The sequence below is a fragment of the Stegodyphus dumicola genome, chromosome X2, assembly GCF_044657685.1.
Source record: "Stegodyphus dumicola isolate Sdum_Otavi_A_Nest chromosome X2, ASM4465768v1".
NCBI lineage: Eukaryota > Metazoa > Arthropoda > Arachnida > Araneae > Eresidae > Stegodyphus > Stegodyphus dumicola.
Genome location: NC_140781.1, coordinates 24,019,378 through 24,034,658, shown reverse-complemented (window position 1 = coordinate 24,034,658; position 15,281 = coordinate 24,019,378). Strand labels below are relative to the sequence as shown.

Here is a 15,281-nt window from a genome sequence, read left to right as displayed (position 1 = left end):
AGGATGATGTTAATTTCGAAAATGAAATAAAAACTTGGGAAATATGGGATGATAATAACGTGATAGCAAGAAATATAATGAATCAAATTATGACAGCTCCACAAGCATTAAAATATGCGAATGAAAAGAACGCAATGAAGATATGGGAAAAAATCAAAAATGAAATGGGGGCAAGAACAGAAGATATTCAAATCAAATGTAGGATAGAATTAGCTCAACTGAAAATGAGTCAAAATGAATCAGTAGATGATTATATGAATAGAGCTCTAATTCTGAAAAGTATTCAAGTTGGAGATGAAGTAAGAGATAAAGAATTAATTTACTTCATACTAGAAGGACTTAGAAAGGAAATTGATGTTAAAGTTATTAAAAGCAATAAAGAGAAAGATCTAGCTTCAATTAGACAAGCTTTAAAAGAAACAGAAGGACAAAATAAACAAAGAGGAAAAGAAATAGAAGTAAGTTCTAAGGCAAAAGAAAACTGGATAAAATCGAAATATGAAAGAAGATGCTTTAATTTTGGAAAATTAGGACATTTAATAAAAGAATGTCGAAATAATAATATTATTATAAAGTACTTTTGCTGTGGAAAATTCGGCCACAAATCAACTGAATGTAAAATGAAAACTAAACAAGAACACCGACAGAAGAGAAATGTAACAAATAAAACTTATAGAATGTCAAGCAAGGAAAGAGAATATGAATCAGCTACATGCTCATTTGAAGTATCTAAGAAAATAAAAAGCTCATATCTTAATCAAGATAGAAATGATGGAAAGAATAAAATAAATGAACAAGAGAGTAGAAAAATTAAATGGATTATTGATTCAGGAGCCACATCTCACATGGCAACTAATAAAGAAATATTTACTAATTTTAAAGATGAAGAACGACAAATAATGACGGCTGAAAAAGGGGCCATGATCAAATCAGTTGGTAATGGTAACATTAAAATGCAAACTGATAGAAATAAGAACATCTTGAGAGTAGAAAATGTTCTGCAAGTACCGAATTTAAGTGAAAATCTGCTGTCAGTATCAAAAATTGTAGATCATGATTTAAAAGTAATTTTTACCAAGAATAAAGCAGAAGTGATCAATAAACAGGGAAACATTCTATATATAGCTAGCAGAAATGGAAATAAATTTGAAGCTGAAGGAAATATTGTTGAAGAAGCTAAAATTAGTTATGTTAATGATGTACTATGGCATCAGAGACTAGGTCATATAAATTATCAAAGGCTGATAGAAATGAAAAAACACTCATCGGTCAGTGGATTAGAAAATGTAAAAATTTCTGAAAACAATTGTGAACCTTATACATTAGGTAAAATAACACGAACATCTTATAAAAGTGTGAAATTTAAGCAATCTGAAGATATTTTAGGATTATGGCACATAGATTTAGTTGGACCAATTGAGAAATCAATTGATGGAAGCTGTTATTTTTTAAGAGTGGTAGATGATTACAATAATTTCATATTTGTGATAACAATTGAGATGAAGAGTGAAACTTCAGAAGCTCTAAACAAACTTATCATTCAAGAAGAAAGACAAACAGGAAAGAAACTAAAAAGAATTCGTAGTGAGTTTTTAGTTAAAAACATAAAAGACTTTTTTTGAAAAAATGGGAATTAAACATGAACTTACAACCCCTTATACTCCGGAAAGTAATGGAAAAGCTGAACGTTTTAATCGCACTATAATTGAATCTGCTAGAACTATGTTAATTGATGCAGAATTGCCGATAAAATTTTGGTCTGAAAGCGTTAAAAGTAGCTGTACATGTGAATAACAGGAGTCACAAAAATGATAAAAGGTTTACACCATATGAACCATATGAAAGGGCGCAAGCCTAACATTACTTATCTTAAAAGATTTGGATGTGAAGCATATGTTCATATAAAACGAGAAAAACGTAGAAAGATGGATTTAAAAGGTAAAAAAAGAATAAAGCTAAAAAAGGAATTATGATAGGCTATAGCATGAAGAGAAAAGCGTACAAAATTTATATCCCTGAACAAATTAAAATTCAAGAAGTGAGAGATGTAAAATTTGATGAACGGAAACTTGGATCACCTTTACTAAAAGAAAATTACTTAGAATTCGATAAAAATCAAATATTAGAAGAACTTATTATTTTTTATGAGGAACAAACTAATGGAAATGTAAATAATTCAGAAATAACTGACAGATACTATAGAGAAGATAATACAACAGATGAAGAAGCTGAGAAAATTTTGCCATCCAACAGTGATGATGAACACGGTGATAACAATTCATTGGAAAAGCCAACCGAGTATCCACAAATAAATGAAGAACCTGGAAATTATAGTCATGGAAATTCTGTACAGAAAAGACCAGCATGAACTACGAAGCCCCCAGAAAAATTAAAAGATTATGTAGTATACAATACAAATGAAGGATTACTTAAGACGTACGATGAAGCTATAGAATCTGCTGAAAGTGAATTCTGGCTACATGCAATGACAGAAGAATTGAGTTCAATGGAGGCTAATGAAGTTTGGGAATTAGTTGAAAGACCCATCGATAAGAAAGTTATTAAAAACCACTGGATATTCTCAAAAAGGGATGAAAAGGGTAATTTAGAAACAATTTACAAAGCAAGACTAGTAGCAACAGGATTTAATCAAAGAAAAGGAATTGATTATGAAGATGGATTTAGCCCAGTAATGAGACTTGCAACCTTTAGAACATTACTATCGATTGCAGTTTACAAAAACTACAAAATAAGATTTTTCGATGTAAAAACTGCATATTTAAATGGATACTTGGATAAACCAATTTACATGGAACAACCACCTGGCTTTATATCAGATCCAAACAAAGTGTATCTTGTAAGCAAAAGTATATATGGATTACCACAATCAGGAAAATGCTGGTATGATGAATTATGTAAAGTTCTTAAAGAAAAGAATTTAACTAGACTAAAGTCAGATCCGTGTGTTTATATTTATAAAGATAAGATCAACTATTTTATCATAGCAGTATATGTGGATGACTTAATGGTGATTGGAAATTCAAATTCTGAGATAATTGACATCATCTCTCAACTATCTAAATCGTTCACATTACGAGAAGTCACTAAAACACAAAAATTTTTAGGAATAGACATCCGGCAAGAATCTGGAAAACTTATACTCAGTCAAGAAAACTACAGTCAAAAGTCGTTAATTCGGACACCCATAATTCGGAATGATCTATAATCCGGACCTCAAAACTAAAAACTTTCTGCGCATGCGCCGCGTTGACACATGCGCATAGGCGTTTACGTGTGCGCGTAAGACCTTTTACGACTGCGCATATGAGTGTGCGCAAGTGCAGAATACGTTTTCGCATGCGCGTTTTATGTATAATGGACGTATAAGCTAAAATTATCTAATTATCTATTTCAGTTAATGTTGATGATTGCATTGTTCCTTAATTTTCGAATTGGATCCGGCTTATTATTTTTTGCAGACTGTAAGAGCAATTTTATAAAAGTAAGCTTAAACTTTCGATTATATCAAATAGAATTTCTGATATATATTTGTTAATATGTAAAGGATCTAAAGCGAAAGTATGTTTTGAAATCCGAAATCTGTTTATCAATTTCACGCTGCTTGGCGGGGGGAACGCCGCGCGGTGATCTGTCAACAGTATCCTTATCTTCAGGGCAGATGTTTTTATTTTATTTGGCTTATAATTGAAGATCAGATGTTTTTATTTTATTTGGCTTATAATTCCTTACCAAATGTAGTATTTCATCTCAATATGCTCCGTCTTTGATATGATTTAAAACAAGTTCCTCGTCATTATAATTCGCTTCCGATAAAAGTAACAGAGGTTATTGAAAACGAAAAAATTTCGATTGACAAATTAGTCGGTGTTCTTGACACAGCAATTATAGGACTTTGTAACTGAACAAGAAATTATGTCTGTTTAATAGAATTAAAGAGAAAGTATTATCACATGAAACGAAGCAAAACTTAAACAACTTGCATTGAAAGAAATGTTTATTTAAGTAAACAAATAAATATCAAGCTTTTTCTTTTTGCAAATTTTGATACCCTTTAGATCATAATTGTTCTTTATTTCATAAATTACGGTTTCATATTTTTTAATTTTAGAATTTCTGCATGCCATCTTACGAGATTTAAACTGATGATCTATAATCCGGAAAAATCGATAATCCGGAATCGCCGAAGTCCCGACGAGTCCGGATTAACGACTTTTGACTGTGTATAACTAAAATCTTTAAAAACTTTGAAATGGATGAATGTAAACCTATAAAGACTCGAGGAATATTGGGTGAAAATCATGATGACATAGCATCTTCGCCACCTGTGTCGAAGACAAAATATCAAGAAGCATTAGGTTCATTGATGTACTTAGCAACAGGCACAAGGCGGCCAGACTTAGCTTCTGCAGTAAGTAATTTGTCAAGATATAATCAAGATCCCAAAGAGTAACATCAGAAGGCTGTAAAGAGGATATTTAGATATATTAAAGGAACACAAAAGACCTGTTTAGTATATACTTCACACAATGGGTAATTAAGTGCTACATCAGATGCAAGTTAGTGTACCACTGAAGATGGAAAATCATTTGGAGGTTATTTTATTAAATTAGGTAAAAATTTCATAAATTGGAAGTGCAACAAACAAAGAATTGTTGCTCTATCTACAATGGAAGCTGAACTTTTAGCATTCTGTGAATGTGCATGTGAAGTTAAATGGTACGTCTTTTTACTTGAAGAATTGGGTCAAGATGATCTAATTGACAAACCAATAGAAATTAAAACAGACCGTCAAACAGACTGACAGCTGTAGTTTAGCTAGCTGTTTTTTACTTTTTTTTTTCCTTGTTGCTGTTATTGCAAATATTTCTGATTCTTTTTGTTTGATTAATAATAACATTAGTAATAATTTAAGTAATTTTTAAATAAATAAATAAATATGTCTGTATGTGTATAAATGTTACATACATGCATAAATATATTTTTATTTGTGGTATTTGGCTTCCTTTCCAAATATTTCTGTCAGATATTTCCTGAATTTGGGACTGAAGAATACTTTGTACTACTAATTTTAATGCTTATGCAGCAAGTATTTTAAATTTTGGCATTTTCTTCTGTTAGTAATCATCTTTGTAAGAATAACCTGAAGGAGTGTTATGTTATTGGTAAATTAAATCATTTCATGTTGCTATAAAATATTTTAAATATGGTTTATTATTTTAGCTTTTTGTTTCTCTTATAGTTTGCTGTTTGTGAATAATTTTGCTTTTGGTCCTAATGTCGATCATATGGTAAGATTTTAATTATATAACTCTTGATTTAGTGAAATATTAAAGCTAAAATCTGATTAAAATTAGTATCTCCAAAAGAATAATTTATAAATAAATATAATGAAACCCCTTTTAAGATGACCGCACGTGATTTCAGGTGATTTTGTCATCTGCAAAGATTGCAATTTAGAGAGGTCATGTTGAATACCATGACTCAGAAGTACTGGTCATTTTCAGAGGTGGACATCTGATAGAAATGGTCACCATCATGCTCTCTCTACCACAGGAACACTTCCTGACAGAAAAACTGTATCTCATTTTTCATAGTTAAGTCAAAGCAACTCGTGTGCTTTCTACTAGCATTTTTCCTAGGAGTAGTTTGAAAAAAATGCTTTTAAGTTAGCCATCTTGATGCACTTAATGATGTTTTGGCAATATTTGCTTTTGTATTTTGCTATTGTATTTGGCAGAATGAAAATAATAAAATTTCACAAGACTTAATCGTACTGTAATGTATAAGGCCTGCCACTATAACAGCCTCCAGTTAGGCATACCCTGACGGATAGACCGTAGGGTTCACTAAATTTGTTTCCACAGTAATATTTAGAGCTTGTTTACTAGTTTGCAGTCAAGGACAATATCATTTGATTGGCTTCCCACCAGTTGTCAAGGTGCTTAACACGTTTAGCGCAGCGCCGAATTTGCTGTCCTTTCTGTTCAGCTGGCAGCGAGCTAAGCCGTATTTTTGCTTAGAATGTTTCAATGCATTTCATTAAAACTAAATTTGATCACATTTCATTGAGACTATATTTATTTTTTAACCTTAATACTGTTGGTCCCGAAGGCCGACGCCAGCCAAACAAAAACCGCTGTAACGGTCCCCAGGGACCGACGCCGGCCACATGGAAAGTTCACTGCCAGTCCACAGGGACCAGCGCCACACTCAACGTGTTAAGATTGTTGAATAATGATAGCTTGACTTGAGTTACCCAGGTAAACAGGCTGGCTGTATGGGTATTTTTTCTATGTGTAATATGTTTATGAGAAAATTTTCCTTAGAAATTCCTCCACCAAGGCATTACTCCCTTTAAGCAGATAGCTTTTGTGTTACCTGCCATACTGAAATAATCTAACGTTGACATCTACCTAGTTTCAAGTCAGTTCTTTTGTATGTGGATAATGGCTGTGCACATGGTGAAACATTAACTTCATCAGAAACTTGATGCTCTAGGAATTGAAAAGTGTAATCTGATATAACATTTTTAAATCAAAACATCAACATCATCTTTGGCATAGAATTTTAATGAATACTGTATTGATTTCAAGTGCAGATACAGCTCCCTTTTCATCAGGAACAAAGAAATCATTATTGATGGGAATGCCAGGGTCATATTTATACTCAAAAGGCACAAAACAAATGAGAAGGTAGTGCCATCTTTCAACAAAATTAGTAATAAAATTTGAAAAGTTAATAGAATTTTAAAAGTGTTAGGGAGAACTGCATTGGAATTAAATCATTAACTAAACAAAGTAAATCTTTTTAAATCTTGAAAGCTTAAAAAAAATTTCAATTCACCAATTGAAGAAGTTTTTTAGATAATTTTTGCAGTCCTGTGTCATCTATCAACCCATTGTAGTCAAAATTGATTAAATTTCCAACTATGCTTATCTATTGAAGACTTATTAATTAGCTTCTTCTATGTGAGTTAGTTGCTTCTGTAAAAGCTTCTTCCAGTGGTGAATTGGATTTTCTTGAAGCTTTTCATATTCACAAAGGTGTATCTTGTTTAGTTAATGACTTTACATCTAGGCTAGTCCCTCTTAATACTCTTAAAATTCTATTGATTTTATTTTTCAGTTTTCTTTACTATTTCTGCCAACAGATAGTGCTACTTTCCCATTCAGTTTACTCCTTTTGGCCTTAAATACAACTCTGGCTGTTTTTTCGTTGCAGAATTGTTTGCTTCTGATGAAGAGGGACCTGTTTTCATTTGTCCTCAAAATCGATAGATTTGTGACTAAAATATATGCCAAACATGAGGTTGTTGTTTTCTTTTATTTCATGTTTTATGTTGGCTTGTATCTCTTCTGTCTGCATTGTTCACTGCTGCATCCTTTAAACATTTATCCTAATGACGTTCCAGAGAGATTCATTTGGGCTAAATATGAGAATCTTGAAAGTAACTGGAATTTCTGACCATTCCTTAAGTCATGCAGGGTTCGTAGCGGTCCTTATAAGTCCTTATATTTGAAAATAAAATATAAAGGCCCTTATAGAAGCTTACTTTTTCTTTAAAGCCTTTATTTTTTTTAAGTGCTTATTTTTTGCTTTTAGTGCTTTTCTTTTTTAATGAACGCGCTATTTTTCCCCGTACCAAAGCCGAAACTAAATAAACAACTTTTCTTCCTAATATGGAATGTCAGATGGTGAATCATACTCCCGGAAATAGCTTTTCCCCCTATCTCTGCATTAACATAACCTTTGGTGTGCACGAAGAGTACAGGCAGGTGCCCGTCGTTCTATTTATTGGTCAAAGAATTGCGAATGCAGTTGAAAGTTCCGGTACATTCGGCATTCTTTTCCTCCCACCCAAATACTACACACGTTTGAATTTAATTTGCATTCTCGTTCCGCTTGGTCAGTTCATATTCGTGTTTATTATGATCATTATGCTTATATTATGAGCATATGTATGAATGTTTATAATAACATAGTTGCAGTAACTGCTGAAGTATAGTAAACTTCCAAACATGGTTGTGTTTTAACACAGATTAGCTTTCTATGGAATAATATTCGGAATGGCTTAAATAAAGGGAAAGTCATCGAATAGTCAAAATAATTTCATTTTTTGGGCCAATACATTATACAGTACGAAGATTGGGAGGTTCTCCCCTCTCTCCACAAAATCTCGAATATTGAAACTTACAGTTTGCTGCAAAACAAGCCACGGACTTTTTTTTTTTGTCACTTTCCAATCTGGATTGAATAGGACTAAAAGTTCTGCAGTCTACCAACCCAAGCGAAGAATGATTCTATTCCGGAAATTTAACGCTGTCTGCTGAAAATTAGAATGAAAAACACCCCAGTTATTTAGTTCTTTATTCCGCCAATACCGGCAGCTGTTGATTCCGATTGTGTAATATCACGTAGGGAAGAATTACGGCGCACGTATTGCGCAATAACGTTTGCGATATCTTGCAGAGATAACTAATTTTGATGTTCTGACCGAGATTTGTTTATGAACACTTAAAAGAGTTTTACTGTGCTTACTAAGCAGAATATTTTTCAGTTCCATTGGTTTATTTTTATATGATGCATATATCAAAATGTCAAAAGCATTTATTTAGCGGAGAAATCTAAAGAGCAGCTACAGTCTACCCCCTTCCGCTCCTCTTTTTCAAGTTACGCTCGACTGTCCGAATATTCGCCAATTTCCAAGTATGCTGGTTAGTTAAGCTTTTACTGTTAAAGAATGACTGCATGAAGCAAATTTCTGTCTTCTGATTTCAGAAATGTTCCTCTTTTTTACTTAAATTACTTTGCTTGCAATATCTGTTAAGGGAAAACTGATATACAATGAAAATTTAGAAAATGTTCAGAATTTAGATTTAAATTATTTAAATATCAATATGAGTGGAAAAATGAATTGTATTTATTATTTGGTTCCAAGCGAATACAATAAATATTCCTTATTATTATTTATTTTCTCTATTTTGAACTGAAATTTTATCATTAAATCTTGTAATATGGTTTAGTTCTGCATAGTTTTTTTCCTCTCATTGTAAACTAGTTCTGTAAATTGGACTGTTATTTAAAATTTAAAAAAAAAAAAAGTAATTATTTTCTATGGTTGAGGTAATGCTTATTCTCTCTTAATAAATACTCCATTTCTCATTTAAATTACAAGTCTAATTTTTAAGGTTATGCAGTTGTGTAATTTAGACAGGTACTTATTTTTTCTTAAAATGTGCTTGAAAAGTGCTTATTTTTTTAACTAAAATGTGGCTATGAACCCTGTCATGTATTGAAGGCAGTGACACAGTAAACTAACCTATAACACCAGTGAAATAAATTATGGCCTTTAGGTGCATGATAGCCATGTAAAAAGTACAGATGATCATCCTGTATATTCTGATAGCTTGACAATTTTAAGATATCTCCAGGTAAACAATTAATTTTTAAATGAAATGGCTGCCTCTGCTGGCATAAAACTTCCACTGTCTTCAGTAGGCAAGATATGCCTGTGTCATCTATCAACCCACTGTAGAAGAATTGTCAGTTAATCTTGCTACTATATATTGGTACTACTATGTAGCAAGTTCAGTTAGTCATAATATCTAACGAGGTGCTAATTAAATCACACCTTCTGTTATAGCACATAAGTGAAATAGTATCTTCTGTAATTTTTACTTTGCAGCATTTAGTATAACTACCTGTTCACCTTCCTGTGGAATTCAAGATTGATTCTAGATGTGTATATATACAATTGATGCAGTAGGTAGTACAATTTTCATTGGCAGAAGTGACTGTGAGATTCCTGGTGCTGTTGCTTTAAAAACCTTGAAGGTATTCCAGAGTGAGAGAGCAACCCTTCTGACTTGCATTATCAGTGCATTCATCATCTAAGTTGCTAAAGTCATCATATTTGCACATTTTCATGGAAAGTAATGCACTCAGCTCACATGTTTGTCTCTTTTTAAGCTGTAATTGATTTCTGTCTCTCTTCTGTAGCTTTTATTTGGTTTATTATTATTAATTATCTGTCAGCATGTCATTTCAGCATGTTTATGCTGTTTTTAGAGTTTGGGCATTTATTATGTTATTGAAGATAAAGTCTAAACATATATTAAAAGATTTATTTAAAAAATCACTTTTAAAAATTTATTTTGAGCTTTGTATAAAAAACAGTTTGACTCAGTTATGTATTAATTTGGTTTCCTTTATTAATATCTGTATTTCAATAAGTGTTAATTTTTTTACTTATCTAGCTTAAAATGAGATTTGCTGATATAAAAGATGAAGCACGAGTAGTTTCATCTAAAGCATTTTGCCCTCTAAATTTTCGAATAACTGACAGAAATCTTAGTGGTAAGTACCTGCCTTTAGAAATATTTCTTTCGCTGACTTCCTTTTTCTCTCTATATGTATATTCTGAAGGATGTAACTTAATACTAAAATAATGCCAGCATTTGATTCTAAACTCACTGAGGAGAAGTTGTCTTTATTGTGTAATGCTAAAATGACATATCAAATGTTGATAGGTGAAATGATACTTTGGATTACATGATGATTAGCAGAATGACTGCATATGCAGTTAGGCATTGTTCTGAATTCAGTATAGTGTGTAAACGTGGTTTTTGCTTTGTAAATTGGAAGCACTCTGTTGATCTAAAAATCCTCTTGAGAGGTTGGTTCCTGAGAGGAGGGAAGGAATAATATGAGTCTTGTGTTAAATGTCATTAGCCTTCATGTGGTTTCGAGAAATAAAGCAATCCAAGCCCAATGAATGTAAATATTAAAAAAAATATATTTATATTGAAACAAAATTAACTAAAACAATTAAGATTATTCATATGGAATCATTTTTGGAGGAATTACCTATTTCTCAATAATTTTTATTTTCCCTTTCATATTAATAGAGAACAGTATCTATGATGCATCTAGAATTTTGATGCTATTGATGAATGCTAGTGGATAATTAAAATCTAAATAATTTATGTAGTATGCCTTTTTTTAAAATTAGAAATGTGTGCAGTTCAATTTGTTAATGTTTAGTTGCAGAAACATTTTAGTATTAAATTTTTAAGGTTTCAACTGCCTGTCTTTAACTTACACTCTTTAGTGCCCGACTAAAAAATAAAATAAACTGAAAACTGTGAACTCCTAAATTGTGTACATAATTGATCTAAACCCAGAGGAATTAATAAACATATCGTTAAAATCAATCAACTCAATCAAATGCAAACTCACACTTAATAAATCAAACCTAAAAAAAAATAATAAATAAAATAAAAAAAATAAATAAATAAAATAAAGAGGAATAAATCTTTGCTATTGCTTGAGCAAACCGAATGCTATCTTTAACAAAAACCATTACTTCAATTTACATAACTACATATTCAGTCAATTCCATAATTAACTCTAGAATCAACAGCATTATTCAGTTCCACAAATTCAAAACCTCACCAACAGCAGAGAAGGAATATTCATGCAACAATCAATCTGTTCCGCAAAATTAATAAATTCAAAGAGTTTAAGTACATTCCTGGCACCTACAATTCATTACAAATTATCAATAAACAATCAAATAATTATTAATAACTGGTTAGTACTAGTAAAACTAAAGGTGCATTGTGAAACCCTGTACTCATAAAAATATTAACAATGCCCCAAGTCTGAATGTTTTCTAAAAGCCTTATGTCTGAAACAAATGGAGTGACAAGCCAGACCAAGAATAAAAATAACACAAATGAAGCAAAATATGTATATATGTATCAAAACACATTTATTAAATTCCAAGAATATCATAAATTAAGATAGCTAGTCAGACAATCCTTACATCCAGTGTTAACTAACATTCCAAATTGTATTTTTTCCAAGCATCACATATCAAAATTAGATTGCCAAATTAATGTGATATATGATTTTTGATTACTCTAGAACAGTGGTTCTCAACCTTTTGACTAATGCGTACCATCTAAACAAAATTTTGAGAATTTTAGTGCCACATCTACATTTTATAATGATTATTTTTCAGTTTCTCAATATAGATATAAAAAAAATTTGCCATTTCCACAACCTATTGGCTGTTTGTATTAGATATGCGTACATAAAAAGTATTAGATTAGAAATTGGTTAACATTTTAATTATCAAAATTTAAGTTATAATATTTTAATTCTAAAATTTAGTGCCAGATTTGGGTTTGTTTAAGATATATCAATTTCTGTATGTTTGGTCTTATTTTACCTAGTTTAAACCGTAAATAAGAATCCACTTCAAATTTTGTTCCATATTTATTTTCCAAATATAGCATGGAAGAAAATCGTTGTTCACACAAATAGGTTGTGTTTTTTTTAAATGCCTTTAAAATCTTTTTTTTTGGTTTCAGCCGAACGTTAAGAAATGTGTTATTTATGAAATTTTCAGTTCGATCACAGATATTTCTTCAAATTTTCTTTTCTTCATGAGATAAAAAGTTTGGGTACATTTGAACAAAATGAATTTTTAATCGAATTTTCTTTTTCATAATTATCAGGAAAAATTACTTTTAATTGAAAAACAATAATTTTTAATGTTGGATGCTAATTCTTCTTTAATTCTTCCAAAGAGGGGCGATTTGCCCAGAAGGGCTATTAATTTCGTTTTGGCATTTTGTGTTGATTCACTATAAATGTTGGTTCACTTTTCAAATTGTTGCTGAAAAATATTAGAGCCCTTTATTATATTTAAAGAAATTAAATAAGGAAGAATCTGCATAAATATATGTACCATAGTTTCCGGAAGAAAGACCGCAGCAGCGTAAATGCCACACTCGAGAAAAATGGCCGGGAAAAAATTAAAATTGCACAGAAATGCCGCAATAGATTGAATTACGCGTGACATCATCGTGGGCTGTATAGATGCAAAATCTCAACCTAAGTCCTGATATATGACATACCAGTTAAGAAAAACGCATGAAATGAAACCGTAACTCAAAAATAAATTAAAGGTAAGAAATGTGGAAAATATATTTACCTTCACGTATATACTTATATTTACCCACTAAAGAAGTCCATATTTGTAATACTCAGACTATATTATTAAAAAATGTTGCAACAACGAAATATTAAATTTGGATGACAAAAGGAAATTTTAAATTTTACTTACAAAAGGAATTACAGCAAACTATACATCATATGAAGCCATCAAAATCTGATTCTTCACTATCTGAATTAAAAGATTTAGTAAATCCTGATCTAAGTCCAAGTCTTTCAGAACATCACATTCATCTTCTTGGTTTACAGTCTCTTTATCTAAGGACTATAATTTCAGCTTCTTTGAAGCCTGCTATTATTGACGATGTTTTTACAGATTTCCACGCACTTCCTACCAACTTTGCAACTTCTTCATAAGATGCTCTATGCATTTTACCGCTTTTGGTATACGTATGCAATCCTTCACTCATCCAACACTCCCACCGCTTTCGGACTTCAGCTTTGAAGGATTTATTACCTGTCGAATCTAACGATTGTAAGATTTTTGACAAACCACCAGGAATTATGCTTCAGTCGTAGACAAATTTTGACATCTGGTTTTCACTGACTCAAGTAAATGAGCACGCATGGAATCCATTATCAATAACCCTTTTGGTTGGATAAAAGATCCCATACGACACTGCCAAACTTTTTGTAGCCACTCACGCATGATTGTTTCACACATCTAGCCGTTCTCGTTTGCACAAATAATTACGCCATTAGAAAAATCTCCCTTCAGAATAGTCTTTCATTTAAAAATGATCATCGGCTTTAGCTTGTCACCGTTTGCAGCACAAGCTAACACATATGTGTAAATAACGTTCTTTCATGCCCCGTCGTAGTCCTACTTAATGATTAGTAGTGTGCAATATAGTGCAATATCCTGTATATAGTGTACATATTGTATATATTGTTACGTTTTTCCTCTACCTATTCTTCTGACACCAGTTGTTACGTTATTTCCTTCCTTCACGTTCGTACGGGGTTTGTAGATTTGGAGTGAATAACGACAACACTTTATGAAGTATCAAAACACACTTTATTTATCAATATTAATCAGGAGAGCTCCAAAGCACGTTTTACAGTCATCGAAGATCTACTATTGACACGATCAGCGACACGGCCTTCAGGTTGGTTATCAGGCTATCACGGTGGAGACAGCCTCCTGCAAAGCAGCCGACTCTGCTTTCCGGAGTACAGCTCCCGACTCTGCTTAGTCGTTCTCGGAACTCCACGTACTCTCGAGACTCTCCACGCTACAACTCACGATGCACCCGACGACACACGAGCACAGCTTCTGACTCTTCAGTTCGGTCTTTCCCGGAGCTCAACATGCTCTCTCGACGATGCACTAACCGCGATACACTAACAGACTCCTTCGGTGGACTTGACGACCCACTCGGCACTCGCTGCCCGGCTGTCAACTCGATCGACTCCGCAGGGATTGACTCGCTAGACGAGACACACTCATGCTTGTTGAGAGACACACTTCCTCAGAAGCGCACTCTTTGACTGCGGACCAGCACGGTTTATATAGCTTTCGGCTTGTGTTCGGGAACATTCTGGACTAAACCGGTAAGAATTCGTTCCAGAAGACTCTCCAACCGTCCATGGTATATCACCAATTTTGTTGCCAAATGTCGTCAAATTAGCGATTTCTCGCCAAATGTGGCAACCCTGCCTTTTCGTAACAATATTTTTACTCTTTCTGTATTTGTATTGTACTGATACTTTAAGACATTGTGCTTTTTCTTCAATTAACTTAGGACGTTTCACTTGCTGTCCATGATCGCGCGATGTCTCAGTCTCCCCCTTTTTTCCACCTCCTTCACTCCCTCTGGGATACCATGGGCAGATAATACCATGTGATGCACCCATGTGGCAAATTTGATTGACCTGGAAAAACTGCACACTGTGTGGTAGTTAGGCAATAAATTAATCAGTCAGTCCCCGTTGTAAGCACAGATACAGTTTTGGCACCAGTTTCATCAACAGTTCTGTTTGCAGGAGAGTCGAAAGCTAACGGCATTTCATCCATATTTATTATCTGTGACCAGAAAAGTTTTTTTTTTTTTTTTTGTCAATAATATCTGTCACATATTTTATAAAAGATGCCTTTTTATCCGTCCAGTCCATTGGTAATTGTTGCCCGATTGTTGTTCTAGTACGCACAGAAATATTTTTTCTTTTCATAAATCTGCTATACCTATCGTCCACTTCAAACTCTCGAGCTGCTGCTCGATTTCCAATTTGTTCAG

The 15,281-nt window shown here is 32.6% G+C and overlaps 1 protein-coding gene across 2 annotated transcripts in view; it reads left to right on the top strand.

The window, feature by feature from the left end:
* gpp (DOT1 like histone lysine methyltransferase grappa) overlaps window positions 1-15,281 on the top strand; it is a 280,396-nt gene that overhangs the window by 167,409 nt on the left and 97,706 nt on the right. For both annotated transcript variants that reach the window (XM_085809864.1, XM_085809863.1), the window contains exons 9-10: window positions 5,261-5,309; window positions 10,278-10,377. In XM_085809864.1, coding sequence (XP_085665990.1) covers window positions 5,261-5,309; window positions 10,278-10,377 — 149 coding nt within the window. The remainder of the gene's footprint in view (window positions 1-5,260; window positions 5,310-10,277; window positions 10,378-15,281) is intronic.